Here is a 27,345-nt window from a genome sequence, read left to right as displayed (position 1 = left end):
CATTTCGCTACTTTGACAAAGGGTGCCGACATTTCAAACGCGAAAATTCTTGTTGACACAGTAGTAGTGCACACAAAACCATCTATCTTGAAGGGACGCTAGAGAGATTTGTAATCTGTAGTCATTTATAGGTAGATTACCCCCCCCCCAAAAAAAAAAATCATAAAAACGGCTTGTGTCATGTTTAAAGTATTTGCAGTTATGCACTCTTTGTGCCATGCGGAGGAACAGCCAGCTGAAAGGATGAGGCAGCTTTCGTTGTTGTTCTTCAGTTGTACCTGGCTATGGTGTGATGTGCTCATGGTTGTTCATGATGTAGCCGTTCCTTTCGTGATAGCCGTTGTGCCCGTGCTTTTGACAAAGTGAAAGTACTACAATCAAGCCTTGTTATACCGAAGTAGTATCGCGACAGCAAATTAGTTCGTTATATCCGATATTCGTTGTGACAGTAGAGGTAAAAATCGGCTCTAGCAAATCAGAAATCTGGCTCGCACAAAAATACTTCGTACAAAAGAGCATTTTTAGGCTTTGAATCCACTATGAACAAGGTAACCCTTACCTCTGTAAGGGGACAGAACGTGAGCACGTGAAATTACAACAGAACAAAGTCGCTTGACAAAACAGGCCTGCGTCCTTATTTATTTGTTAACCCGTTGAGGGTCGAATTTTTTCGCCAAATACGACCCCCCAGGGTCGATTTTTTTTTATTGCTGATTTAAATTCTTCGGATGAATCAATTTCGAGAAAAAAATTGTAATTTTTTTAGGGTGACCATAAAGTGACAAAAAAATCATTTATGTTGTTACATATATGTGGTTTATTCATGAGTAACACAAGAAAAATTCTAAATAAAAACGAGAGTAACAAGCCGCACCTTTTGAGTGAGTCGAAATCAGATAGACATCAGTTTCGCGGGCGCAAAAAGCGGGAAGCGACCGGAGGACTATACCAAAACCAGCCGCTGCGGGCGTGCGCGGTGGGATGCGGGAGTGATAGACGGCGCACCGCTCATGAAATACAAAAAAAAAAAAGGAGAAAAGACCCTCATCAGTTTCGCAGGCGACTTTGGTCTGTGGCAGGCGCAAGAAGCGAGAGGCGCCCGGGCGCTAGGGGGCGACACCCAGTGTGCCCCCTCGTTAGCGGGTGCGCAAATGATAGCCGGCACGCTGCTGACGTAAATCATAAAAAATAAAAAGAAGAGGCATCAGCGCAAGAAAAAAATTTGTTGTATTTCCGAAGTGTGGCTGCACAGGCCAAGCAAGAGAAGTTGGTGAAAAAGGCGCGCTTTTTAAAGATACAAGCGATGCCGTACATGTACGTCATTGACCATTTTGAAAGTGTTTGCCGATGCCTTATATCTACGGCCGTGACCCTCAAAGGGTTAAAGGATGGGACCTTCGTCTGGTGGCTACTCACAGCACTAAGCAGGGTGAAGTTTTCAACCGTGTCTACGAACGAAAGGGCCTTTGTACTTCTACAGTTTCAGACTATAGGGGGATTTTCCACGCAACATCTCGGCCTCCTGGTCAAATACTTCATTATATCCGACATCGTGCGCGGCTCTTATGGTTTGAGTTTCGTTATAAAAGAATAAGTGTCATTTAAATGAGGCGTGACCAACCAAAGTTTGTATTTAGTTCGCTATAGCTGATCATTTGCTATATCAGTGTTCGTTATAACGAGGTTCAACTGTACCGTGGGGATTTTGCGGAAGCTCATGTCTTACTGCCTTTCTGCAAATGTGTATTCCCAGGATGCCTCTTGTCATAAATGGGGCTGTGGTGGACCAACTTCCTCCCGACACGCGAACGCTGTTCGAGACCTACCCACATTTCAAGGTGAGTTTCATCTCGGATTGGGAGAGGGGTTACTTGACCAGAAAATTTCGCTGTCGTGCTGTTCATGTGGCGCTGCTGACCAACAGTCTGTTGCTCTTGCTCCGTTTATGTAGCCTCGGCTTAACTGCGTAACTTGACTTCACAAAAGCAGTCGTAAACTGTTCCTGCAACCAATCATACGTGTGTCGTTGCCTCTGCTTAGTTTCTTGATGTTCCCGGCAACGGCTTTCGTGCTCTTGTTTACTCACTATAATGCTGTGAAACGTGGCCTGCTTTATAAATTTAAGCTCGTTGATTATTGAATGCTGCGGTGTCCCGGTAAAGCATTGTGTTTGTGGCATCCAGTGTGCATCCAGCGTCCAGTGTATGAATGCTTGTTGAAAAAAAAAAAACTTAAAATGGCCATGAAGAAAAAATACAAGTTCGTTTTATTCGAAAGATTTGGTGTTTTATAGTGCCTCCAGCACTTGTCCGGCAGCAAACGCTTTATTCACCGAGAAATTCAACCTTTTAAGCCAAAATTTCAATTTTCTCGCTAAATTGTTTGTTTCGTGACTTCGACAATGACGTATCCAGGGCGGGACATTAAAATTAAATATAGTATGCCGACCGGGGCTGCTACCGTCTCACAAACAGCCGTTTAATTATCTTGTGTACCGCCCACTGTCATAGGTGGCACTGCTGCTAGCGTTGAAGTACCAGTGTTTGCACTTTGCTTCTGACTGGACTTCTATACCTGCCGCATTTTTATTTAATAGTACTCATTTCCTAAAACGTGAGCTTTGACTTGACAAACATGGTCATGCAAATGGCTGTGCCACTTATGTCCGTTGGTCAGTGTTGTGTCAGACAAGCCCGTGTCCGACGGCTGTGTTAAGCAGCGTCAGCCGGCAAAGTGCCACACTAACTTCTTCAATGTTTACGTCTTCACTCGTAAGTTTCATTGTTTGCTGTTCACCGCACCATTCTTGCTGCTGTAAAAAAAATGTGTCCTAAATTTAAGTGCAAATAGCCTGTTCTGCGAGCTGTTGAATCTGCGTTTGAATCTTTGTTGAAGCTGTTGAATCCCTGTTGAATTTGCGTTTGCTTTTGCCGGCCTCAGCCAATCACACAGTTGCCCATAATACGAAGTCATGGGTTCTGGTGCTGGAAATGAGCTAGTGGGTCGCATGGCCGTCCCTTTTTTTTCTAATTATATAGCTTGTTTGAGTCAAGTTTGTGTTAAATGTGGTGTCAGTGTTATTCTAACGAGGCAATCTTTTGAATGGAACAAACTTGCGTTTTGTCTTTATGGCTCTTTTAAATAAACCACCGGGTTTACTGAACAGAATACTTTTCAGAAAAGAATGTCGGAAAAGAATACTGTAGGTACATTTGAGGCAAAGTATACGTAATTAACCGGCAGTGCCCGCGTTCATTTAGTTAAGAACGCTCGTTAAGTTGTTTTTACGATAGTAAGCGAAAAGAAGTGGCGGTGCAACGTCGGCACGTGCGGGAGGAAAAGCAAGCACTGAAAGAACAGAACTCCCACTGGCGCAGTTTCAGGCAGGGGCGCGCGGGCACTGCAAAGGCGGGAAATTTGAATTGCATTGAATGGTAGCAGTGAGCGGATAACGGCGGTACAGCCCGTTATGGCGAATCACTGCTCTGCACTTCCGACAGCTTTCACATTGAGTGTAACGGCTTTAATTTTTTACCTCTGTTTTGTGTTTTCTTCTCTAGGAAATCGCAGCGGCTCTGATTTCTCAAGTGCCGAAGGTTATTGGCCCCCTGGGACTCCTGTATGTGCACCAGCGCGAGTTCGCGGTCACTGTGGCCCAGGACAGTGAGTGTGCACCTTTGGAAGGCTCTCTTCATAACCGAGCGAATGGGAAAAAAAAAGATTGACGAATTGGCATTTCACACGTTTAGGCATTGCGAAAGCAGTGTGCTCAGCATCCGAGTTTTTTTGCGTATTTCAAAACACGATGAGAACTGCAGATGGAAACTACGCACAAGTTTTCTGGCTGCGCCCTGATTTCAGTAAAGCGCAACAAGGTGACACCTTTATAGCATTCTGTTTACCCTAATGCGAAAGACAGGATGGCTGCACTGGCTTTTTTGCGTTGTGAATGTTATTTTGTGTGTTTTTATTCCATTGGCATCATTAACCTTATGTTGTGCGAGTGCTGAACAGAAAACGGTGAAATATCATTTGAGTTACGGTAGATCGTCATGTTGAGTTACAATAGATCAGCCATTTTGAGTTACGATAGGTCATCAGGTTGAGTTATGATAGACCATCCATTCTGAGTTATGATAGATCAACCATTCTGATTTACGATAGATCATGCTGAGTTACGATAGATCATCATGTGGGGAATGCGTGCAATAGGCGATGCGATCGGCACATGCATAATGCCGCTGACATGACGTCGCGCTGAAAGGAATGCCACGAAGGCGTCGTCCTGCAGCACTTTACTGACAGTCGGAGCAAAGCTGCCAAAAGCGAGCAAATTTGCATGCTTGCGAATATCCAAGGATGCGTTTGTGCCTTGGAGCAGCCTTGACAGCAGGTGCTGTATGTCCAGAGTGTGTAGCCATGGCATTTGACACTCGTTCACATGGTCCGGAAAATTTTGTCCCTACCTGTACATCTGTATGTGTGTGTTTCTCCAGACAAAATAGCATTATGATCTTGTGCTTGCACATCTATTCAGAGTCGAGTGAGGCAGCTTAGTTCTACAGTCCTGCAAGCTGGATTGGTTTGGTACATTGCCTCATTAGTATGCCTTGTTTGCCTATCTTTGCTTAAAATCTTGGCATTTTATGTGAATGCAGACAGTGTCTGACACTGCCCACCGATCATGCCTTTTTTTTTTTAAATCATGTTTACTTCCTTGCAGAAAATGTCAGTGTCCTTGGAACAGATGAAGCCACTACCTGCATTATGGCCATTGTCCGGCACACAGGTAACTTGTTGCAAGAAAGTTTGGGCTTCCTTTTTAGGCCTACCACAGACCATCTGTGGTAGGAGGCTCTCATCATTCAATGTGCTTTGACTGGTGTCAGAACTATTTACACCTTTTGTGAGTAAAAAACACCTGGTGTTTGAAATGTTTGAAAATGAGAGGGCGACGCAGCGTTTCAGTGGGAACAACTTACCGTATTTTCGCACATATACCCCGCACCAAAAATGTGAAAATTTCAGTAGCAAGGTAATGGTGCGGGTAATATGCGGGGTTTTTCCTTTAGTGCAGCTTCTCGGCAATGCACGTTGTGCCATGAAGCACTTACGCAGTAACACTGACTGAACCTTCCATGGAAAAACGTAAAAGGACAAGGAAGAAAAAAACAAGGGCAAGCGCACTCTAACAGCTGAATTTTACGCTTTTTCTGTCACAATAGTATGTGATGTGTTGCTTGAGCAGTAGCTTTCGTTCAGCCTTTCCTGTACCAAATGCGCGCGGAATTTTTTTCTTTTCCGGCGAACTGAAAGTGGGGGTGCGGATTATATGCAGGGGCGGGTTATGCGCGCAAAAATACTGTACTGCGTGCGTGGGGGGAGGGCAAGTTAAAGGAGGGGCGGGGGGGCGCCTTGCTATCTTCTGAGGTGCGTCAAGCAAGGGCAGTTGTGGTTATCACGTGAGTGCAAACAGAACCCGGGAACGAAAGTGTGCGTAATTCCTTTTTTTTTTTTCTATGTTGAAGTTAGAGGAAAGCAGGTAGTGCGCAGTGAGTTGGATGGCTGATTCTGTTTTTTTTTTTCCTCGCGACCCTAAAACAGTGCTCAAGCTGCATCCATCAGCAGACCCACCAAAGAAACCACACTATAAACGGTATTGTGCTTCGGGTAACCGCTTAAACGTTATGCTTGTGCATTGAGTTCTATGGGAGGCAAACCAGTGGTCACAAAAATCCGTGTTATGTACGGTCCCGCACTATAAGCGGTTACGTTATAAAGGGTCGACACTGTATTAATTTGAATGTACAATTAATAGCTTGCCACAAGCTGTTCCCAAAACAGTACAATATATCTGTGACATGTTGACATAAGCTTCATTGTGGCTGTCAGGCGCAACATGGTGGCTGACCGTGCACAGCAGTTCCTTGATTTCGTTCCTGTAGACGTTTATTTTCAGCACTGTTAGGTTCAGTGACAGTCGCTCTTGATCTTGCGTAATGCGGGATTATTTGTAATTTGAAATTAATTAATTATTGGAATGATGATCAAACGTGGACAATTAATTTTAATGTGCACTCAGTATTGCTGTTGTGGTGCAATGTGAATGGCGCTGCTCCACGAATTTTGTGCCTACAACCACGAAGGACACGTATACCTTATTTAGGCACTTTGGGGTGAACTCCTGACATGTAGGAAGGCTCTTTACGGCTTCAAACACCACTGATAAGACCTGCTTGGTGAATCGGGCAGCACAATTGGCTGCAGGAAGAGTGAACGAAAATGAAAGCGGGAGAACCTGCAGCAAGCTGCTGGTTGGCACTTGCCGTTAAATGAATGACCGGAGTAGGAATATCGGAAAGCTCCTTTCCTGCCTAGAATTGAACTTGATATTGCGAGCAATGGCAGGGTTCGCACAGGTCCTTGTACACATTGAAAACCCTTGAATTTAGAAGTGTACATTTTAAGGCCTGGAAAGTCCTGGAATGTTTAAAGGGTCCTTGAAAACCCTTTATTTTTCCAAAGAGAACCAATGGCCCTGTCTTTTCACAAGAATTTAAAGTGTTTATTGTTGATTTTAGGTGTTAAAAAATGTAAAGAAACATTGTAACAATCAAGCTTCAGTGTGTTGCGTGAAATTACAAGTTTGGTGGATTTTCATTATTACAAGGCAACATTAGGAGCAAGCACTTGTAAATCCAATTCATGTCACGATAAAATCCAGTGAAAACCAGCTTCTGTTCTCTATCTTGCATCTTCCATCTAGTCTGTGGACGCTCGCCCATTGCATGTTTGCTGTGCCTCATACGCTCCATCTGCGTTTGCTTTTACGTGCAAATAGTGGACGTGTTACATTGTTCATCCTGACTTGCAGCAACACTTGCGGATTTAATTTCAGCTGATGCTCTTGCTGCCAAAGCAGGAGATGCAGGCAACATTAACTAAGTTTTGAAATCAAACAGCCTGAGCAAAACAACATGAAAAAAGAAAAACCTCTGAATACCAGCCATAAAATAAAAAATAAAGCTGGGGAAGCATTTTCGAACCCGTTAGCACCTATCTAAATGTGCACTAATGTGCTTAGGCATTGTGCAATAAAAAACGTTTGCATTTTGTTGGAAAGGTTATAAATAATCCCAGATAAAACATTGGATGGGGACCTTAAAATGTGTTTTCTGGTCCTTGAAAGTCCTTCAACCCTTCAATTTTTGCTTTTGAAGCCTGTACGAACCCTGAATGGAAGCCAAGAAAAGATGAAGTAAATAAAGAATAAATGAAAGTTAGGTGGCTACACATGGTGAATGCAGTAGTTGTTTCAGAACAAAGAAAAGTTAGGCTGGGGAGTTGAGTAAAGGCAGTATTTCTAAGGTGTGGCACCGCTAAATAAAAGAAAGTCTCCAGGACTTCGCACGTAGCATTTTGTAATTTCTTCTTTTATTGTATGAGACATTGCATCTTGCAGTTTTTTACCCGTGATTATGAGAGAGACTGCCGCAGTGATTTAGATTTTTTTTTTTTTTTTTTTTCATTGTTGATTGCAAGTGAGAAAGCAATTTGCACGATTTGAGGAGAGAAAAAAAAAACTTTTACAGAAGCAGCGCAAGACTTAGAAGTAAAAGTGCTTACGTATATGCACGCGCAGGGGTTGCGTTGTTAGTAACAGCTGTTGCCCACGACTCCGTTTCAGGTTCCGGGGCCGTGTCGCTAGCCCACTTTGATGGCTCCGGCCTGGAGCAGGGTACGGCTGCAATGGTCCGACGCGTCCAAGAGCTCTCACTGCCAATGCCAGATGGAAGGTGAGAAAACGTTTTCGGGGAGGACTTTGCACGATGTGTGGTACAGGGGGGAAAAAACAATGCTGCGGCAGTTCTAAAAAGCTGCATTCACTTGTAGAGGGCTGTAGTGTTAGCTACCTGCCAGACCGAAAACAGGCCCGTAGAGCTGTGTACTAACATATACCACAGGTAAATTTAGTGCTAGTGTTTAAGTGAGTTTTGCCTCAACTAGCGTTCCGTCATGTACAATAGGAATGTTCCGCTACTGCTTGACATTGCTCGCCAACACGATCAAAAGTTGCTGTGGCTGCGAGAAAAACAGTAATAGTATTGAAAAAAGATTATTTAAGGTTGTTTTATTTCATGGGATAGTGGAACTCCAAGATATTTATTTTTCGGGGAAATTTAGAAGTTTCGTGCGATACAGACAAGAAGAAAATGTCACCCTTTTTTGTAGATTTTGGCTTCAGGAGCGGAAAGAAGCCGTGTGGCTTCTTTCCGCTCAATGTCACGCGTTTGCTGTCTTTCTCCTTAACGTGCAGCTACTGTTTCCAATATTGATCGATAGAACTCAACGTCGCAAAGGGCGATTTTATCTGTTGTAGATAGCCGTAAGGAAAGCCCTGCCCCCTCCTTTGATGACGAGTGAACTTTTGTTTTGAACAGAAGTAGCATTTTTCTTTGTTTGTCCTACATTAGAAGAATATTATTATTATTTTTTTTTTCCAGGTATTGACGAGAGGTTGGCCTTTGTGCGTTTGAAATTGTGTGAAGTAAATGCGGGAACTCTTCTCCAGAACATTCTTGTGGATTAGTTCCATGGCTGACTTAGCATCGAAATGGTGGCTACTTGATTGGAAACACACCTTGAAAAACAGTTTGAATGATGTTGTTATTATTTTTCTTGAATTTCAGTGCTTAATGAGAAACTGCGCTGATAGAGCATGTCTCATTTAAATTAACAGAGGTAATCACTTTCATTTTGAAAGTCGTAATTGCAAGCCCCCTCCCCTTCCCCCCCCCCCTTTAAAAGAATCGAACCAGTAAGGTGTTTAAGTTGTGACTTCCTATATCAGCAGAGCTGGTGACTTTGCAGTACTATGACCAAAACAACAGAAATGTACTTGGGTGTTGGTGAGTTTCGAAAGACTAAGCAGCACAAAAAAATGGGTCGCCATCCCGCCTTGCGAATTAGATGTCCATCAAAGCTGTTGTAAGCCACTACGAATGGTGATGGAGGAGGACATGAAATGTGTCTCATCGTCTCGGCAGGCCTGTTGCTTGCGCTCAGCTAGTGTCACTAGATAAGGGTACAGAGCATTGGCACTTTTTTCTCCTATTGTTCCGTGTCGCAGCCGTGATCAGTGGTCAGTTCGCATTACGGGACATTTGTTTACACTGCGACAGTTCATGGGCGCCGCCATTTTGTTGTTTATGCGTTTTGGTGAGTCCACTCTGCTAGGCTTAGCTTGTACTCCTTGCTCTGTGGCTGCGCGCGACTGACATTGTTTTGAATGCGAAACAAAGATGAAACGTGTAACACTGTTTCAGCAGCAGAAGTAGCGGAGGTACCATTTTTCTGCATTTTTGGCGGTGTTAACAACTCACCCGGTCGAAGTTAACGGCGAGGCCGTAGATGCGGCAGTCTCATAACACTGATAAATGACAAAATGGCCACCGTTGCTGACTTGCGTGACTCAGTGGTGGTACCGTAATGCCTTATCTACTGGCACTACGCTTGGCTTCTCTGGTGGCAAAAGATGGGTCCTGCCTACTAGCCTGACATGTGTGCTTGGCGTCTTGGGCAAGAACTGCCCTAGTTAGTGGCACCAGCCCTGCCTAGCCTTCAAAGATAATTTGCAAACATAGGCTTTAGCAGGAACAGATGGTGGGGAGGTCCCTTTGTTCGAGGCGCCTTATCATCCATAATGCAGTTTCGATACTTGTTTTGTGGTTTTTTCAAACGAATTCTGAGCTCTGTGCTCTATGCCTGATTGGCCTGAAGCATGCGCTCGGCGTCTTAGGCCTTGGTGCCTTGGAATTTTTGCTCACGGCGATGAAACTGTTGCGGGGTAGAGGTATACAGCTAACATAACGCGAGGAAGGAGACACAGACAGACACAGCACTGAAATAACTGTGCTGTGCGTGTTTGTGAACACTGAAATATGGTATTGTGTAGTAAGCTCAGCTCGAGTTTCTGAGGTGTTTTAGCTGCCAATGTTTGTGCTCTGTTGGTGTTTCATTTGCGTGGACGTGTTTTGTTGCAGGTTCGAGGTGATCCTTGTGGGCGGCTTTCTGGACCGCCGCGGCTACTCGGAAAGCTTGGCTAGCCAGCTCCTCTGTGAGTATGGCCTCACTGGCGTGGGTTGCTTTGGCTGTCACTTGCCATCATGTATTACCTGAAATACATTGTTGTGTGCCTTGTACACGTTGCTTATAAGGTCTTTACTACGGTGGTGCTCTGCTAGTTCTAGAAAATTTAGTTGCAGTTGTGGACGGTTAAAAGGATTAAGGGGGGACGCGGGGATCAGATGGCGAAAAGTGACCAAAAAATCGTTTTTTCGGAAGTCACATTTTCGGATTGCACATTTTATATTCTATGCGTCTGCAAAGTTTCCCCGTCGAAAACGATCGCGAAGTGCCAAAGAAAAATATTTACGTCAGCTGAGGTGACAAATTATTTCCGCAAAATGACGAAAAAAACGGCAATTTTCGCAGCGCTGTATCTCCGGAACGACGGCACCGGGCGCCGCCATCTTGGTCGCGTTAGATTGGCAGAGTCTTCAACTTCCGATTTCCTGTCGCTGCTTTCATTGTCGCTCATTCACAAACGCACAAACGGCGGAAAATGAGAGACGGTGAAACGAAGCAACCGATAGAATCTAACACGCGATTGGCTCTCCGGCCGCGTTAGCTAAGACGGCTCTCCGGATTGGGTGCCGCCATGGCCACAACAAGATGGCCGCCGGGTGATTCGGCTGACGCGCAGTTCGCACGCACTCCGTGTCGCTAATGTTTTCCTCGGTTTCGCGGTCGGCTCGGTTCCCGTTCAGTGGTTTCATGCATTGCGATTCCGTACAGTGACGCTATCGTTATCGCGGCGATAATGCTTGAGATCGTGCGCCAGATAGGGAAGTGCGCGGCTCGAAAGACGCATCGAAAACGTGCCCGCGACATCGTCGTGGTGCGTCCTTGAGTGGGAAACTCGGTGCGTCCGTGTACAATTGGTGTTCGTGAAGTGAACTTTTGGACGCATTGCCGTGTTATAAAACGCTTAGTTATTGCTGTGTTTCACAGCGAGCTCGCGAACTTCAGGAATGGAATGACCGGCTCGCCAGAAGTTGCGGCGCGCGCTGCATTGGCGCGACGTGTTCGGGCAGCGGCCGATAGCGGGATCGGTTGCTATTGCGCGCGAGTAGTAATAATTGATGTACGCAAAGTGTAATTTAATGGCAAAAGTAAAGTTGCTAAACATAGTAAGGTTACTTAAATTACGATTGTGGTGAACGTGCGCGTCGGGGATTGTAGGGAGGGGGGGGGGGGGGGGGGGTGCAATGAACACGTTACCCAGCTTATTTGAGAAACTTTTTCCGTGGCTCTGAACTAGTTCGTACAACGAAGTCTGGGATTACACAATTATATTTTCAGTATTAAATTAATTAGAGAAGATGCCGTAATGTTACAGCGTTTAAAAAAAATTTAATGTCACTATTTTTGCAATGTTTGCAATTATAATGTCCATTTTGCAATGCTTTTTTCGCCTGAAGAAGAGCATGGTATTCTTATAATATTAATGTTGTAATTATGTAAAACAAATGTATATTCTGCCTTCAAATAGCTCATCTTATGCGTGTGATGCCCTGATATAATTTTTGACACTGAACAGCCTCATGTACTAAGCTGTAGCTTCATCAAGGTTATGACACCCAGAAATAAGCTGAAAGTCTGCTGGCACATTAATAAAAAAAAAACCATGCCTTACTCTTCATTTTGGAGACAGCTATGCATTAGGCATACATGAAGTAAAATATAGGTACCCTAGTAGCCCATAGTAAACTTTTTGGTACACTCTGCGTAAAACTGGTGCTTCTGCCATCTAAAGGCCTACACATAGAAACCTCCAATGAGCCAGGAAGGCATCCCAGATGCACCAAATCAAAGGCCAAAGGTATGCGAGGTTGTCCCCAAGCAACGACAGCAAGGACTATGCTGCTGGTGCAGTTTGAAAATTGTGACATCATCGTAAACTTTAAGAGCCGTTTTCTCAAAAGTGCATTTTACGAGTTCTTCGTTGCTCGTGGAAAGGATAGCATGGCAATCACTGGGCAGATTTTGACCCTGTCTGTTTTATTTCTATCCTTGAAGAGTTCTGCAGGGCGAGACAGTCTTGGATTTTCATTTTAGGGCCTCGTTATTTTTTAATGTGGAATTTATGGCTAGGTCAATTATGTCCTGTAGGTTACAAGTGAAATTATTCTTTTCTGTAAAAAAAATGAAGGGTGTCAAAAAAATTTGAAGACTGTCTTGCCCTGTAGTGTTCTTTTGACTATAATTGAGAAGTATTCAGAACTTCCTAGCATGTGTCAATACCTTGCTAGGCTTTTCACGAGCGGGCAACATGTAAACCTCTGTAACACAAGAACTACTGAAGGTATCATCATGAAATTTTAAATTTCACCATTTGGAGTGCTTTCCAATGTGCTTGCCGAATTTCATCACTCTACGCCAAAAAACAAAAAAGTTCACTCCGATCCCCACGTCCCCCCTTAAAGGGACACTGAAGTGATTTGTAAACAATGCGGGATTACGGGCGCAAATTGTAGTCCGGAGTCCCTAGGCCCTGTATCGACCACTCTGAGCACATTCACACGAATTTATTTAGTAGAAAAATCAGTTCGAAAATGCTGTCCTCCTCTCTGCACTCTCGCCCATTTTCTGTGGCGTTTTCGTGTGACGTCAGCAGGAGAGGAGCTGGCAATTGGTTGCGCTACTGCACGGCTCACCGACCTTCCGCGACCGAGTCAGTCGGCCCAACGTTTAGTCCGCCGGCCGCCGACGGGTCGTCGCAATTCGCTCGATCAGTTGAAACTAAGCCACAACACGTTTGGGAATGGAAGAATGTGCCTTTCTTTACTTCGTTAGTTTGTACACTGTATCTAGCTCCAAGTCAAGGTCGCTTCACACAAGCGCTGCACAAGCGCACATGCAATGCTTCGCTGACTGGTACGCCAGTAGGAGAATATAAGGCCTCTTGAAGGGGGAGAAGAGTCAGCGAAGTCAATATAGATACTAAGTAAATAAAATCAACTGATATTTTCACCGTACAGCGTAAACCTAGGGTGCGGGAAGCACTTTTTTGCGCTGGGCGAACAAGCACAGCGGTCAGCAGCACGACTATAACGCATCTGCGAACGCTTTTCCGTCTACGAAATGCAATTCCTAGATGTGAGCTATTGTGGAAACTCGGGGGACGCTTACTGCACGAGCGCAATACAACAAATAGTCACCTAAGGTGCTTGAAATACTAAAACTAAATAAAAGTGTAAACTGGTTATACATTATATACTTTATATTTCGCTCGTCGGGCAGCCCCCGCTTGTGGCTTAGTGGTCTGGAGCGCTTGGTATGTCATCGCAAGGGTTTTGTCAGTCGCAAGTTCGAATCCTCGTGGGTACGTGCTTTTTTTTATTTTATATAAGTAAATTTTTTCGTTTTTCGACGATGTTTTCTATACTGAGTTCATCTTTTCTGGGGCCGCAATGTTCATTGCTCCATGAACTAGTCCACAGAACGCGCGCAGGCTGGCACTGGCACGCTAGCGAGTTCTCGTTGGCGTGCTGTTACCGTAAGCACCGACTGCTTGCGGGCAGCGGGCACAGGCCTGAATCAACAGACCCTTGGCCTGGTGCGAACACGCTTTTTACGATACAGGCATAAGTGATGAAAGCTCCAAATATGGGGGAAAAGCGCAGGTATTTGAGCGTCTGCGGGGACGCGGAGGGCGTTCATGCACTGCGTAGGACTCAGCTAGTAAATGCTACGATTCCAAGCCGTCCTGGGAGGCTTATCTTATGCATTTTACAGCCGGCAACATGGCAGAAGCGCGGTACTACGATTACTGGGATATTGAGAATGCCCATCCAACGGCGCCATCGGATGTCAAACATGTTGTTTTACAGAACCGAAACCGAAACCGAAACTTGTTTGATTGCTAACCTTGGGCATCGTCCAATCACGGCGCCCCTCCTCTCAACGTCACAGCCTTAGTTGGTGCGGCCGCCGCAAACCGCGCATGGCAGTTTTTCTTCTTTCGCGCTTTGTAAAATAATTACCGATTTGTCAACCGGATAAACGATGAAAAGTGTGCTAATTTGAGCCAGTCTACGCAGTGCAAGCAAAAACAGGAGCTTGACAAATTCACTTCAGTGTCCCTTTAAGGAGCGCTGTTTCAAGAACAAGGAATGGGAGGATGAAAGAATGGGTGCTTCCTGTTGTCTTAAAGGGGCCATGACGATAAAATAAAATACAACATTGTTCAATTTGGAGGAACTACCGTATACGCTCGACTAAGGGCTGCGCTCGTGTAAGGGCCGCTCCCCCCAACTTGGCAGGCCAAATTTTGAAAAAAAAAAAAAAAAAAATCTCGCCAGTAATCGGCAGCGTCGTCGCGTCTCGCGTACGGCGCGCGGCGAATTTCGCGGGCGCCACCAGATGGCAATAGCTGTCCTGCGGCTTAGTCACGCGGCGCTCTCTCTGAGCTTCGGGCGCGCAACACTATCTGGGAGATCTTGTCGCTTTTCTCGCCGGCGCCATTGATCCTTTGTGCCACCGTTGATTTTGACGATTGCCTAGCACAACCGCTTGCGATGGAAAAAAAAAAAACGCTTAACCGCGTACGATGCTGCGTTCAAACTTCAAGTTGTCGCATACGCCGAACAAAATGGAAAACGTGCAGCCGGCCGGAAGTTCAACGTCGACGACAAGTGCGTGCGCCTGTGGTGTGACCAAAAGGAAGAGCTGGCCGCAACAAACAAGACTAGGAAAGCATTCCGCGGCAAGCCTTGCAAATTTCCAGCACTCGAGAAGGAGCTGATGAAATATGTCACGGACATCAGGAAAGACGGCTACGCGTTGTCAACCAAGATGCTCCGCGTCAAGGCCCTTGCAATCGCACGCCACATGAACATTTCACCTACGGATTTCAAGGCAAGCGAGGGATGGCTTCGGAGATTTATGAAGCGACAACAACTCAGCATCCGCCGCCGGACAACACTCTGCCAAAGACTTCCACGCGAGTACGATGACAAAGTGATCAAGTTTCACCGCTTTGTTAGCGCGCTGCGAGCGGAGCACGAGTACCACCTATCCCAGATAGGAAACGCGGACCAAACGCCTGTTTGGTTCGATTCTCCTGAGAACACGACGGTCAACCAAACTGGTGCGAAGAGTGTCCTTGTGCGCACGACCGGTGCCGAGCGTCAGCGTTGCACCGTTATGCTGTCTGTCACAGCGGACGGAAGGAAGCTCGCCCCGTACGTAGTGTTTAAGCGAAAGACGCTACCCAAGGAGAGCTTCCCAAATGGAATCATCGTCAGAGTGCAGGAAAACGGCTGGATGTCCGATGAACTAATGGTGGACTGGGTGAAAACGGTGTGGGCTAACCGGCCGGGAGGCCTGCTGCGACGCAAGGCACTGCTCATATTGGACAGCTTTCGTGGCCACCTTACAGAGCGCGTGAAGGCTCGTCTTGCAGAAGGTCATACGCATCTGGCGGTCATCCCCGGTGGTTTAACAAGCATGCTGCAACCACTGGATGTGTCTATTAATAGGCCGTTTAAAGCAGAATTCAGACGCCTGTACTCTGAATGGATGGCAGCGGGCCACCACGAGAAAATGCCGACCGAACGACTGAGACGGGCGTCGCTTCAGCTGGTCTGCTCTTGGATTTTAAGCGCGTGGCGTGCGGTGTCCGCAGACATTATTGTAAAGAGTTTTAAGGTGACCGGTGTTTCCAATGCCATGGACGGCACTGAGGATGATTTGATCCATGAACTTGCGGATGACGCGAGCAGCGGCGACGAGACGAGCCCGAGCAGCGACACCGATGAAGACATCTAGCGAGGATGTCCGCAGCTAGACGCCAGATATTCCATGGTTATGTACCGTATTTACTCGCGTAATCCTCGCACTCGCGTAATCCTCGCACCCCTAATGTGAGCCACCAAAAATTTGATTTTTTGGTTCCTCGCATAATCCTCGCACCCCCAACTTTGCAGCGGCGAAAGTTGCCTGCTCGCGAAACCCACATGGTGCACGCACTCTCCAACGCGCGTCCTCCCTTGCCGCCTCTCCGTTCGGCGGAGAGCGCTGTGTATTCAAGTGTAGCCATCCAGGCGCCCTAATAACCTGCATTGCTACTCCCTAACAGGCGCCCAACACGCTACTCACACTGTCTTTGAGCCGGTCTCGCGTGTGCGCAACTAGACGGCGTTCGCGCAGCCCGCTGTCGTGTCGCCGTCGTGGTCTGCAGCAGTCAGTGAGTCACTCGCGTCAGTGGTGGATAGCTCGCTGCCATTTTAAGAACTTTTTGATCTCTTTGTTTTGTGCTTGGTGCCGCTTCGCCATGGGGAAGAACGCCAGCTACACTGCCGCTTTCAAATTGAAAGCGATATAGTACGCGATCGAACACGCCGCGCAGCCGCGCCGCAGGCAGGCACTTTGGCGTCACCGACTTCAACGTGCGTTACTGGAGTAGGGCACGCACATGACGACGACGAGATAGGGCGCGCGCCAGAAAGCAAAGGCGGCAATTTCATGATCGCTGATCGACGGGAGACTGTTTACGTTGTAAATAATAAAATAAAAAAATAGCTGCTGTTGGCAACACTGAGCTTACATATACAAAAAACGACCACTACATTTAGCGGGACTGGCAGAAAGCAAATTGGCAACACTGTGCACCAGATTTTTTTTTCCCCGCATAATTCTCGCACCCCTGTCTTCGCAGTGACTTTTCCGAAAAAAAAAGTGCGAGGATTATGCGAGTAAATACGGTATATATGGCATGATTAAATAGGTTTTTGCATGCGTGGATCGAAAATTGAACAAAATTTCACACTTCCGTGTAAGGGCCGCACCCCATCAAAATCGCGGAAAAAAAGTGCGGCCCTTACACGAGTGTATACGGTAGTAACTCACTCAGCTCCATCCTAGCCACGGAAGGTGTTTTTTCTTACCGGAAAAATGCAAGAAATATAGAAGTGCTTTCAAATTTTGTGCTATACAGTCGAATCCCGCTACAACGAAATTGACGGGACGTGCGAAAAATTTCGTTGAAGCGAAAATTCGTTGAGGCGAAATCTGCCGCAACACACCACGGAAAGGCCAGAAAAATAGCCCCGTATGCTTCCGCATCATTGGCAGCATAATACAATGTTTAGAAAAAGAAGTGACGCGCAATAACGTCATGTTTATTCGGATAACAAACATACCAATGGTTATCTGTTCTTTCACAGCACGCGAAGAACGCGTTGCGGAGTGGGGTGAAGAAATGCAGGCGCAAAACGTATTGCTGTACAACAAGGCGTGTCCACCAAGCTGATTACTTGCAGATAGCTGCTAGGCCGTCGGAAGCCCCCCTCTCACTTGTAGCAGGAGCAGTGCCGTTATCTTATCCTCTGACACGGCGCGGCAGCTACTGACCTTGGCAGGTTAGACGCGCGCGCTTGCATTTAACACAACTGCGCGCTCATGACTAAGATAGGATGACTTGGCTTCAAGACCAAACACGCAAACATGATTTTTGCTCTTGGCTATTAAGAATGGTAGAAGGAAAACGGCAAGGACAGCTGCTCACAACGCATACATGACGGCGCCGCGCCAGCAGCGGAGCACATTTGTGCGATTTCAACTGGATACGGATTGGCTGTAGCTCCGGCTTGGCGAACCGGGCCTGCGCCTCATGTAAAGACGGCCAGCCACATCGTTATCACCATCAAACAATAGCGTCCGCCTATGATTTTTTTTTTTTTTTTTTTTTTTGCAGTGTGGCCGCACCGCGCATGTTTTCAATGAAACTAAGCGTCCTGAATGTGTAAAAAGTTACAGATAGCTGGCGCTATGCTTATTTTATTGTAAAATAATTGTTCAAACCCAGCCCAAATCATCGAAAATTTCGTTGAAGCGAAAGCAAGCCTGACAAATGGTTCGTTGTGGCGAGGACTTTGTTGCATGGACTTCTATGGCTGGCTGACGGGGAATTGGAAATATTTCGTTGAAGCGGAAATTTCGTTGAAGCGGCGTTCGTTGTAGCGGGGTTCGACTGTAGTAACGTGATGTAAGCCACCATTAAAAACGTCGCTGGTGCCAGTGTTGACTACACATTGGCATTCAAGTGATGCTGTCAAATGGAACTAGAGGCCCCACTACAATTGCCCACTGATTTTTCTTGTTGGTGGCTTTGACGATGGTGGCTGATTGCCCAAAAATGGCTGGAGTGTTGCCACAGCTTCATATGTTTTAATTACAGTCGAACCCCACAAATAATGAAACCGCCGGGGAAAACCGAAAAATTTGCATTTTCGGGAATTTCGTTGCTGCGAGAATGAAACATAAACAACAGGAAAATCACCCAGAAACCAAAAATTCATTTCCAAACGTCGGTTATAATACTTTGCGAGCCTTACCTTCCAGCAACATCACAGCTCAGTTCTCACACTACAAGAAATGGTCCATTGCTAGTCATCGTGCATGCCTAACGACCAAATCGTGTCGAATGCATCCAAAACATCCCGGTCAAACGCATCCAAAACATCCTGGGGGTTCACCTTCTTTGCACGTTTTTTTCCTTGGTCTTGTTTACCGAGTATGTCCTGCTTCTGTTGATTAACTTTTCCAGAAAGTGGCACCTCGTTGTTCCAATGCTGGTCCCGAAACTAAGTGTGCACCGCCCTGTTGATATCCAGAAAGTCTACAGCCGTCACTGTTTTATTTTGTGCACATGCGTCATTAAAGAGAGGCGTCCCTGCTTTTCAAAATGGTAGAGCGAGCTGCAGGCGGTTCCAAACTCGTTGGTGCCATCCTCCCTCCCTCCCTTCCTCCAAGCCACTGGCTTGGGCCATGATGGCTTCCTTATCTTCTAGCGATAGAAACACGGATGAAAACTTCCGCTTTTAGGGTGGCTGAGGCAGTGTGCCGATCGACGCACAGATGACACGCAACGAACGCACACGTGCTGTTCAGCGGTAGCCGGCTAGCGTAGCCCAAGCCAAAGCCCCGAGTCGCCATGTGTCGCCCCCTGGTGGTGTCATTGCGAGGCTGCCTCCACGGTCACCTGCTGTACGGCCGTTTTTGTAAACAAATATGGTGGCGACCATGCAAGCGCGCTGTGGCAGATGTTTACGCACTTTGAGTACGAAAAAAAAAAAATGCATTTAAGCACTTTATGGACACTGTTAGCCGCAAAAGCGTGGATAAAATGCCGATTAGATTGCAGTGAATTTCGTTAACATGGGATCGCTTTCCAAAAACATTTCGGTGCCGCGAGAGGTGAAATACATGGGTTTCTATGGGCGTTCACCGGGGATCCGAAAATTTTTCGTTGCCGTGGGAATTTCACACTCGTGGGACTTCGTTATCGCAGGGTTTGACTTCATTTGTTTGAGATGGGCGACAAACATAGGTATTGTTGTTATCGGGACAAGGCCGTCTCTTAAATGAACCCAACTGGTCTCCTGCCTTTATGGCCCCTTTAAGTATGAAACTGTCACCAGCTTGCCAAAAATTCAAGCTCTGTTTTGAGTGAGTCACTTTTTGTTTTTGCAGATGCCCTGCACAAGCAGCCGGTCAACCTACACCTTGTGACTGCTTGCATGTGTGGTAAGTCACGTTCTGAGACAGTGTGTTTTCACAAAACATAACCCGTTTGATTGTGTGTCACTTAGGGCTTGTGCTTGCTAACTTGTCCAACTTGAGTTTCTGTTATAGTACTTTAACATGAAACTAGCAGTCAACCACGGTTAAGCAGCTAAACCCCGTCATAACGAGACAGCCTACATTGAAATAATGGATATAATGAGCAGATCGTAATTCTCCTTGAAAGCACCCATAGAAACCGATGTACTTGGTGCTTCGCTTTAACTAAGTGGAATCACCTATTACCGTATTTATTCGAATCTAGGCCGGCCCCGATTCTAAGCCGACCCCCTAAAGTCCGAAGGCGCGAAAAAAAAAAAAAAAACTTACCTCGAATGTAGGCCGAACAAAAAGGTGAGGTCAGCGTTCACAAAAAGAAAACACGTTTATTGAACATGAAGATGCGGTGCTGGAACTCAATCAGTTTCTCTTCAAAATCACCGGGCAACTTCTGGACGATTGAAGTTCGACGACGGAGGCTAAAGCCGAAGTGCTTCATGAATTTCTGTAGCCAGCCCCGACTGGCTTTGAAGTGTGCGTTCCCTTAAAAGCTGCCTTGCTTTTGCCTGGAGCACTTCCGTCGTTACTGGAAGGGCAGCTGCTCGCTGCGTCTGAACGAAGTCAGCCAATGCCATCTCCATTTCATGGTGACGGCATTCTCGTGGTCCGGTGATTGCCAACCTCGTTGCGGCGCACGCAAATATCCTCTCCCGTTGCGTCCTCCTATGACGGACATTTTTTTTCATCCACGCCTAAGTCCCGCCCGGCTTGAACGTTCGACGACAACTCCGCTGCTAAAACAACTTTTCTTTTAAAAGCGTTGCGCTGTCAAAACCAAACGCCACACCGCATGCAGGCCACTGTCCGCACAATTCAAAATGGCGGCCTATGGCTCTTAAGTGGCTACTGGCTCGTCTAGTAATGGCTACAATACTTCCTTTTCTGGGTGGCGCTAGCTGCGCGCCACTTCCCTTGGCGCTAGCTGCGCGCCACTTCACTTGGAAATTGGCGCGTATTTCAAAATCCTCGAATCCAAGCCGACCCTGGAGTTTGATATATCAGTATTTCAAAAAAACTATCGGCCTATCGGCTTAGATTCGAATAAATACGGTATAAGCATTTCAGAATTAATGAACCATTTTCATGACCATGTGCAATGCCAATATAAGACAGCGTAGAACGCAGTAACTGCATTGAGGAGGTAAAAACTCAGCAATGTTGTCACTCTTCACACGCTTTGAGTTGCAGCTATGGCACGGAAGTCGCATTTTTTTTTCGCTGTTGTCGGTGTTTTGCCTTTGGAGTGCCCCTCTTTTATTTTCCACCGTCTGCGCGCACGTGACATCTGCGTGGCAGGATGAAATGCCATTTTTTTTATCCCCCGACACCGTTCTGATGTTTCCCGTCTGCCTTGCAGAGCTCAACAATGTCCTGCGTGGGAATCTCAACTGGCCAACAATTTACGGCATTGGTGAGGAGGCCGCCTTTTTTCTTTTGAGATGCGCACCCTTTGTCAAAATTTTACGGACCAATCCTAAGCCTTCTCGACCACAAAGAATTCAAAGAATTGGCTTTACCTTTAAATGTGTCAAAAACATTTTAAGGCAGTAGGAAAGAAAGGTGTTTGTTCTCTCTAGCTTTCCTGCATAAAATGTTTCAGCCTCGCTCGGGACGTAAGCTTGTACATTCAATTCTTTGCAGCCTGCGCGTTTCTGGCTTGGCCTACAAAATTTTTACAAAGACTGTGCACACTTTGGAGCGTCTTGATTGAGAGGTCGTCTAGGTCGTGTTTGCTGCTTGCCGCGAAACGGGTTGGGAGCTTCTCTTCGGGCAGGCTTCGGAAGTGTAAACTGAGAGGCTAGCGTGACACCTGCCTTAGGTGAACTGATGCGATTGATTGATTATGAGGTTTAACTCACCAAAGCTAACACCTGGGCTATAGGGCCCGCTATGGTGGAGGGCTCCGAATTAATTTCAACCACCTGGGGATCTTTAATGTGAAATCTCTACACACAGACGTTTTCACTTTTCACCTCCATCAGAAAAGCAGCCACCACGACCGGGATCAAACTGGCGTCCTTGGGCTTAGCAGCACAACGCTTTAGTCACTGAGCCACTGTGGCGGATGACGCAAGTTGCAAGTTTGTTTATTCCATAACTCTGAGCAACGAGTGCTTGAGGTTTGCAATATCAGCCACATTGGTGGTAAATTGGAAGTGCTGTGTGTCGCGGCGACTGAATAAAAACTCTGCAACAATTGTAGCCAGGGGATAGGAGGGTGTTGATGCAGCGTCCGAATTTAGCCCACTACAAATGAACAAAATACATTGTCAGGTGGGCGGGAACAACCCCCTCGTTGATGGCAGTTGAGGGGAGTGGAAACGAACTAAAGAGACTTCTTGTCTGAAATCTTGTTTGCCCAAGCAGCCCAGCTAGCGAAATTACGTCATGTGGAGACTGCCTGACTGCCCGGCAATTTCTTGCTTTCGTTTTGCTTTGAGATGTGGAGAGGTGGCCGTGTGTGCCTCGCAGGCGTGAACATCAAGAGCGGTGAGATCTTTCCCGCTACATTCCCCGACAAGGGTCCAGAACTTCCGCTGCGCACGGCGAGACACTTCACTGGCTGCCATGAGGCGAGTACCTGACCTGACCCATTGCGTGCATGCAAAGCCAACGTCATTTTCAATTTGGTGGTTTAAGTTTTATCCAATCGGTAGTTGGTGGTGTTCTGCCTTGCTGGTGTGTATTTTCTCATAAAATTAGAGCATTATTTTTGTACTACTACAGCGCCTTTAGAACATTCTTAATTACGACTCCAAGAAATCGGAGTTGGATATTTGTCTTCAGCCTAAAGTGTTGCGAAAAAGTACTGGGAGGGAAATGAGAACAAACAACAGTTAGACAATGTTTTGGTGGTGAGGAAAATTTATTGTGCCGAAGCAACTTACTTTTATGTAAATTGGTAGTGGTAACGTGAGCATATTTTTCAAATGTGCAAGAAACGTTCGGTGGCGCATGTCTTGCATTTGAGGATGGGGAACGGGGAAAATGTCTTCTTAGCCGTTGATGAGGAGAATTTTGACGGTGCAGTGAACGTTGTAAAGTGACTGGCCAGCCTTGAGCACTTGCAGGAGGGTTGCAAGCTGGGCTAGTTGGAAAGACATTCTTGGATAAAACCAGCGCTAACTCAGACGAAGACTAAAAAAGTGTACCACAAGGACAGCCGCTGGCTGTCCAGGGGCTTTCCTTGTGGTACACTTTCTTCGTCTTCGTCTAAGTTAGCGCTGGTTTTATCCAAGATTGAGCACTTGTCTGCAATAGCAGGGATTTGTGATTTTCCTAACAGTCTAATGTTAACAGCACAAAAAACACTGTTGCTGGCTGAGTAGTACAATGGTGCTCTTGTGTGAACGAAATAAACATGTAAGTGCCGAATGGTTGGCAGAATTCTGCCACATTTGGGAACCAGAGGCGGAAAAAAAAATGGATGTCCCCTATCTGCACCTTGTCACAAGTTTGGTGCATCACAATGAATGCTACAATGTTCTCAACAATTCACCCACATCAGTGCATCTAAAGCCTTTGAATTTCCCGTACGAATTCTCAGCTGCGGCGCCGCTTGGGCGGCAAAACAATCTATTGTCATCGCTGCGACAAATTGCCGAATGCGGAACTGTCAAACTTCTCCTGTGAACGTCGCTTGGCATTTGGCGATTTGTCGCAGCAATTAAAATGGAGAAATATATCGTTTTTCTGGGCGAGCAGCTCCACGGCTGCGAATTGGCACCCTGTAGAATGGGCTTAATAACTCGCTGTGTGCGGTGACCAAATGAAAAAACGTGAGGATAGGCATTGGGGCCTTGTACGAACTTCTCCATCTTCCCTCTTTGCAAGTGGAAGCAAAAGGACCCAACACTTCTCGTCATCTTTGTTAAGCTGGCCACCGCAAGATTGCGCGGCGAATTAGATGCGCTGATGTGGGTGCCCTGTTGAGTACAATGTAGTACAGTCGAACCTCACTATAACAAGGTAGTATCGGGACAGCAAATTATCTCGTTATACAGTCTAATCCCGCTACAACGAAGTCCGCTTCAACGAAATTTCCGCTTAAACGAAATATTTACAAGTCCCCGTCAGCTCGCCATAGAAATCAATGCAACAAAGTCCTCGCCACAACGAACCATTTGTCTGGCTTGCTTTCGCTTCAACGAAATTTTTGATGATTTGGGCTGGGTTTGAACAATTATTTTACAATAAAATAAGCACAGCGCCAGCTATCTGCAACTTTTTATACATTCAGGACGCTTAGTTTAACCGAAAACATGCGCGGTGCGCCCACACTGCCACCCAAAACAAAAAAAAACTCGTAGGTGGGCGCCATTGTGTGATGGTCATAACGATGCGGCGGGCAGGCTTTACATGAGGCGCAAGCCAGGTTCGCCAAGCCGGAGCTATAGCCAATCCATATCCAGTTGAAATCGCGTGAATGTGCTCTGCTGCTGGCATGGCTGCTGGCGCAGCGCCGTCATGTATGTGTTGTAAGCAGCTGCCCTTGCAGTTTTCCTGCTACAATTCTTCAAAGTCAAGAGCAAAAATAATGTTGTCGTGTTTAGTCTTGAACCCGCGTCATCCTATCTTAGTCGCAAGCAGGCGGTCGCAATAAATGCAAGCGCGCACGGCTTGCCTGCCAAGGTCAGTTGCTGCTGTGCCTAGTCAGAGGATAATTAAGATAATGGCGCCGTTCCTGCCACAAGCGAGAGGGGGGCATCCAACCACCTAGCAGCTATCTGCAAGTAATCAGCTCGGTGGAAACGCCTTGTTGTACACCAATACGCTTTGCGCCTGCATTTCTTCACCTCTCCCTTTCTCCTCAGTATTGCGCTCTTTGCGTACTGGTAAAAAAACAGATAACCATTGGTATGTTTGTTATCTGACTAAACACGACGTTACGGTGCTTCACTCTTTTTTCTAAACATTGTATTATGCTGCCAATGACGCGGTAATACTATACCGTGCTATTTTTCTTGCCCTTCCGTGGCGTGTTGGGGCAGATTTCGCCTCAACGAATTTTCGCTTCAACAAACTTTTTTGCACGTCCCATCAATTTCGTTGTAGCGGGATTCGACTGTATCCAATATTCGTTGTAACAGTAGAGGTGAAAATTGGCTCTAACAAATAGACAATCTGGCTCGCACAAAAATACTTGACACAAAAATGCATTTTATAGGCTTCGAACCCCTACCTTTCTCCTTGTTGCATTTCCAGCTGAATGAACCAGCAGATGAAGTACGACAGAACAAGGTTCACTTGACAAAACCGGCCTGCATCTTTATTTATTTGATGAAGGATGCGATCTTCATCTAATGGCTACTCACAGCACTGAGTAGGATGGAGTTTTCCACAAAGTCCACAAACAAGAGGGCCTTCATACTTCTGCAGTTTCGGATGCTGGAGGGTTTTTCCAAGTAGCTTCTCAGCCTCCTGGGCCAAACATATCTTCGTTATATCCGATATGGTGCGCGGCGCTCACGGTTTCAGTTTCGTTATAAAGAATAAATGTCATTGAAATAAAGTCTGACCAACCAAAGTTCGTATTTAGTTCACTATAGCCGGTAATTTGCTATATCAATGTTCGTTATAACGAAGTTCAGCTGTATTCACTGTGATGTGTGCAGCTTGCAAAGTGGACTATAGATCTTTGTCCCGTTCCAATGTTCCCATGCGAAGGAGTTGTTTGTTTACAAATGTTTCCATTTAGGGGCTCTTGGGTTAACCTGAATAAAAAATTATTTTTACTTCGGAGTTTTTATTTGTTTGGGGAAAAATAGGGGGAAAAAACAGCATATCTGTGAACGAGAGAGGGACTCTAACAATAGGGGGCACGTTTGTCTCAGTGGGCATGCCCCCGCCATTAGTTAGTGTGTAACGTGTGCATGTTGCCCTCGCAGATGTGCGACATCTACGACTGCTCTCTCGGAATGATGCGCATTGGCCCGTTCAACTACGAGCCAATGAGAGGGGTCGACCTGTGGCTGTCGCAGAACGACGACTTCATCCTGCAGGTACGATGGCTTGCCAACAACTAGTTGACTAACACTAACTAGTAATACTAGTTAATAGAGTTGTTCGGTTAAAGCCCCATCTAACGAAGTCACCGGGAACCGCAAATTATTTCGTTAAATCGAGAACTTCGTAAAACCGGGACTGTCATTTTACAAGCAGTTCATTCCGTAAATTGCGTGTCTAAAGGGTAGGCGCCCCTTAGCAGGCACCATGAGATCGTAGTTGCAGCGGCTGCGGCGCTTGCCTGTCGATAATTTAGCAGTGCGCTAAAAGTCGATTGGGAAAATAAGAACAACAATAAAATGCTTGGGGCTGGGGGGAGACAAATTTATTTCCTGGCAGAAAAGCCTGTGATTTTGACCTGTGTGTATTTCACTAGCATTGGGTGTGCAGACTTTTCGTAGTATGCCTTCGGTTCATTTGTAACGTTTCAGAACTAAGATCCCAGTAAATTAATAGGCGCTAGGAGAATCCGCGAGTAATACTAGCCGAAAAACTTTATCTTAGAAAATACAGGGGTTAGGAAGATTAGAGGACTCCGTAAAAACGAAACTAGATGCCTTGTAGATTTTCTTGTGATGGAGCAATAAACTTCGTGGTATTTTGGTGCAATGTAATCCGGATTCTTCGTTTTTTAAATGTGTCTGTTCTCGAAATACTTTGTTAAGTTGGGAATGCTGCTGAAGCTATTTCGTTAGTCCGAGTGCATAAAGGCATTGAGCCGTATAGGCATTTGCGAGTGAATAAGACTTTGTTAGATCCCTAAATTCGTAAAATCGAGTTTCGTTAGATTGAGTGTTAACTACAGTAGTAGTAGCAACGGATGGCATAATTAACATAACCTTCACTGAGACACCAGAAGCAATGGGAGGCTGAAGGCTGAGAGGTTAGACAGAGTTTGAAAAATTAAGAAAACGATTTAGGGTGCCACTGTGTGTTGAGTAATAGGATGTCACAGTGAAAGGGTCCTGCCCTTTCCTAATGATAATCAGTTGCTGATGTGTCTACCAGTGTAGGAAGCAGCCCACTTGGTTTTAAGATTGGCTGTCAGTGGATATGGTGTTGTGCTGCTGGCCACAAGGACGCAGGTTTGATTCCTGGCCGCAGTGGCCACTTTTCTGATGGAGGCGAAAAGCAAAAACGCCCGTGTGTTCGAAATCTGGGCGCACTTTAAAGATCCCCAGGTGACCAAAATTAATCCGGAGCCCTCCACTACGGCACGCCTCATTGACTGCGTATTGTCGGCACGTTAAATCTCATAACCAATCAATGGTTGTAAGATTGGCTGCCGAGATGCATAAAAATGTAAAATGGTGGCATCAATGAAAGCAACCCATTAGTGTGCAACTAAGTAAATAGATATCCTCAATTCTTGTGGTAACTCGTGAGGTCACTTGCATTTAGCAGTTTGCAAACAATGTCGAACAAGGCAAGTTTCCCCAAAATCCAGGAATAACAATGCAGCACTTTTTAAGAATGCTCTTACAAGCAAAGGGGGTCGTCATCAGATTTCAAGTTGAACGGCAAAGTAGCTCCGCATCGATGCAGTCATTTGGTGTTGTGTCCTCGTGTATTCTTCACTGATTGTATACT

At 46.1% G+C, this 27,345-nt stretch overlaps 1 protein-coding gene across 1 annotated transcript in view; it reads left to right on the top strand.

Annotated features, from left to right (window-relative positions):
- Positions 1 to 27,345, top strand: part of Ntan1 (N-terminal amidohydrolase 1) — a 35,899-nt gene that overhangs the window by 3,083 nt on the left and 5,471 nt on the right. The window contains exons 2-10 of the mRNA XM_077670718.1: positions 1,754 to 1,838; positions 3,561 to 3,663; positions 4,724 to 4,789; positions 7,688 to 7,796; positions 10,044 to 10,117; positions 19,600 to 19,653; positions 21,107 to 21,160; positions 22,222 to 22,322; positions 25,638 to 25,751. Coding sequence (XP_077526844.1) covers positions 1,755 to 1,838; positions 3,561 to 3,663; positions 4,724 to 4,789; positions 7,688 to 7,796; positions 10,044 to 10,117; positions 19,600 to 19,653; positions 21,107 to 21,160; positions 22,222 to 22,322; positions 25,638 to 25,751 — 759 coding nt within the window. The 5' untranslated portion in view covers position 1,754. The remainder of the gene's footprint in view (positions 1 to 1,753; positions 1,839 to 3,560; positions 3,664 to 4,723; positions 4,790 to 7,687; positions 7,797 to 10,043; positions 10,118 to 19,599; positions 19,654 to 21,106; positions 21,161 to 22,221; positions 22,323 to 25,637; positions 25,752 to 27,345) is intronic.

The sequence above is a fragment of the Haemaphysalis longicornis genome, unplaced genomic scaffold (assembly GCF_048455015.1).
Source record: "Haemaphysalis longicornis isolate Haplotype H1 unplaced genomic scaffold, Haemaphysalis longicornis Haplotype H1 scaffold_5, whole genome shotgun sequence".
Classification (NCBI taxonomy): domain Eukaryota; kingdom Metazoa; phylum Arthropoda; class Arachnida; order Ixodida; family Ixodidae; genus Haemaphysalis; species Haemaphysalis longicornis.
The sequence above is the reverse complement of the archived record's forward strand: the minus strand, read 5'-3'. Positions and strand labels throughout refer to the sequence as shown.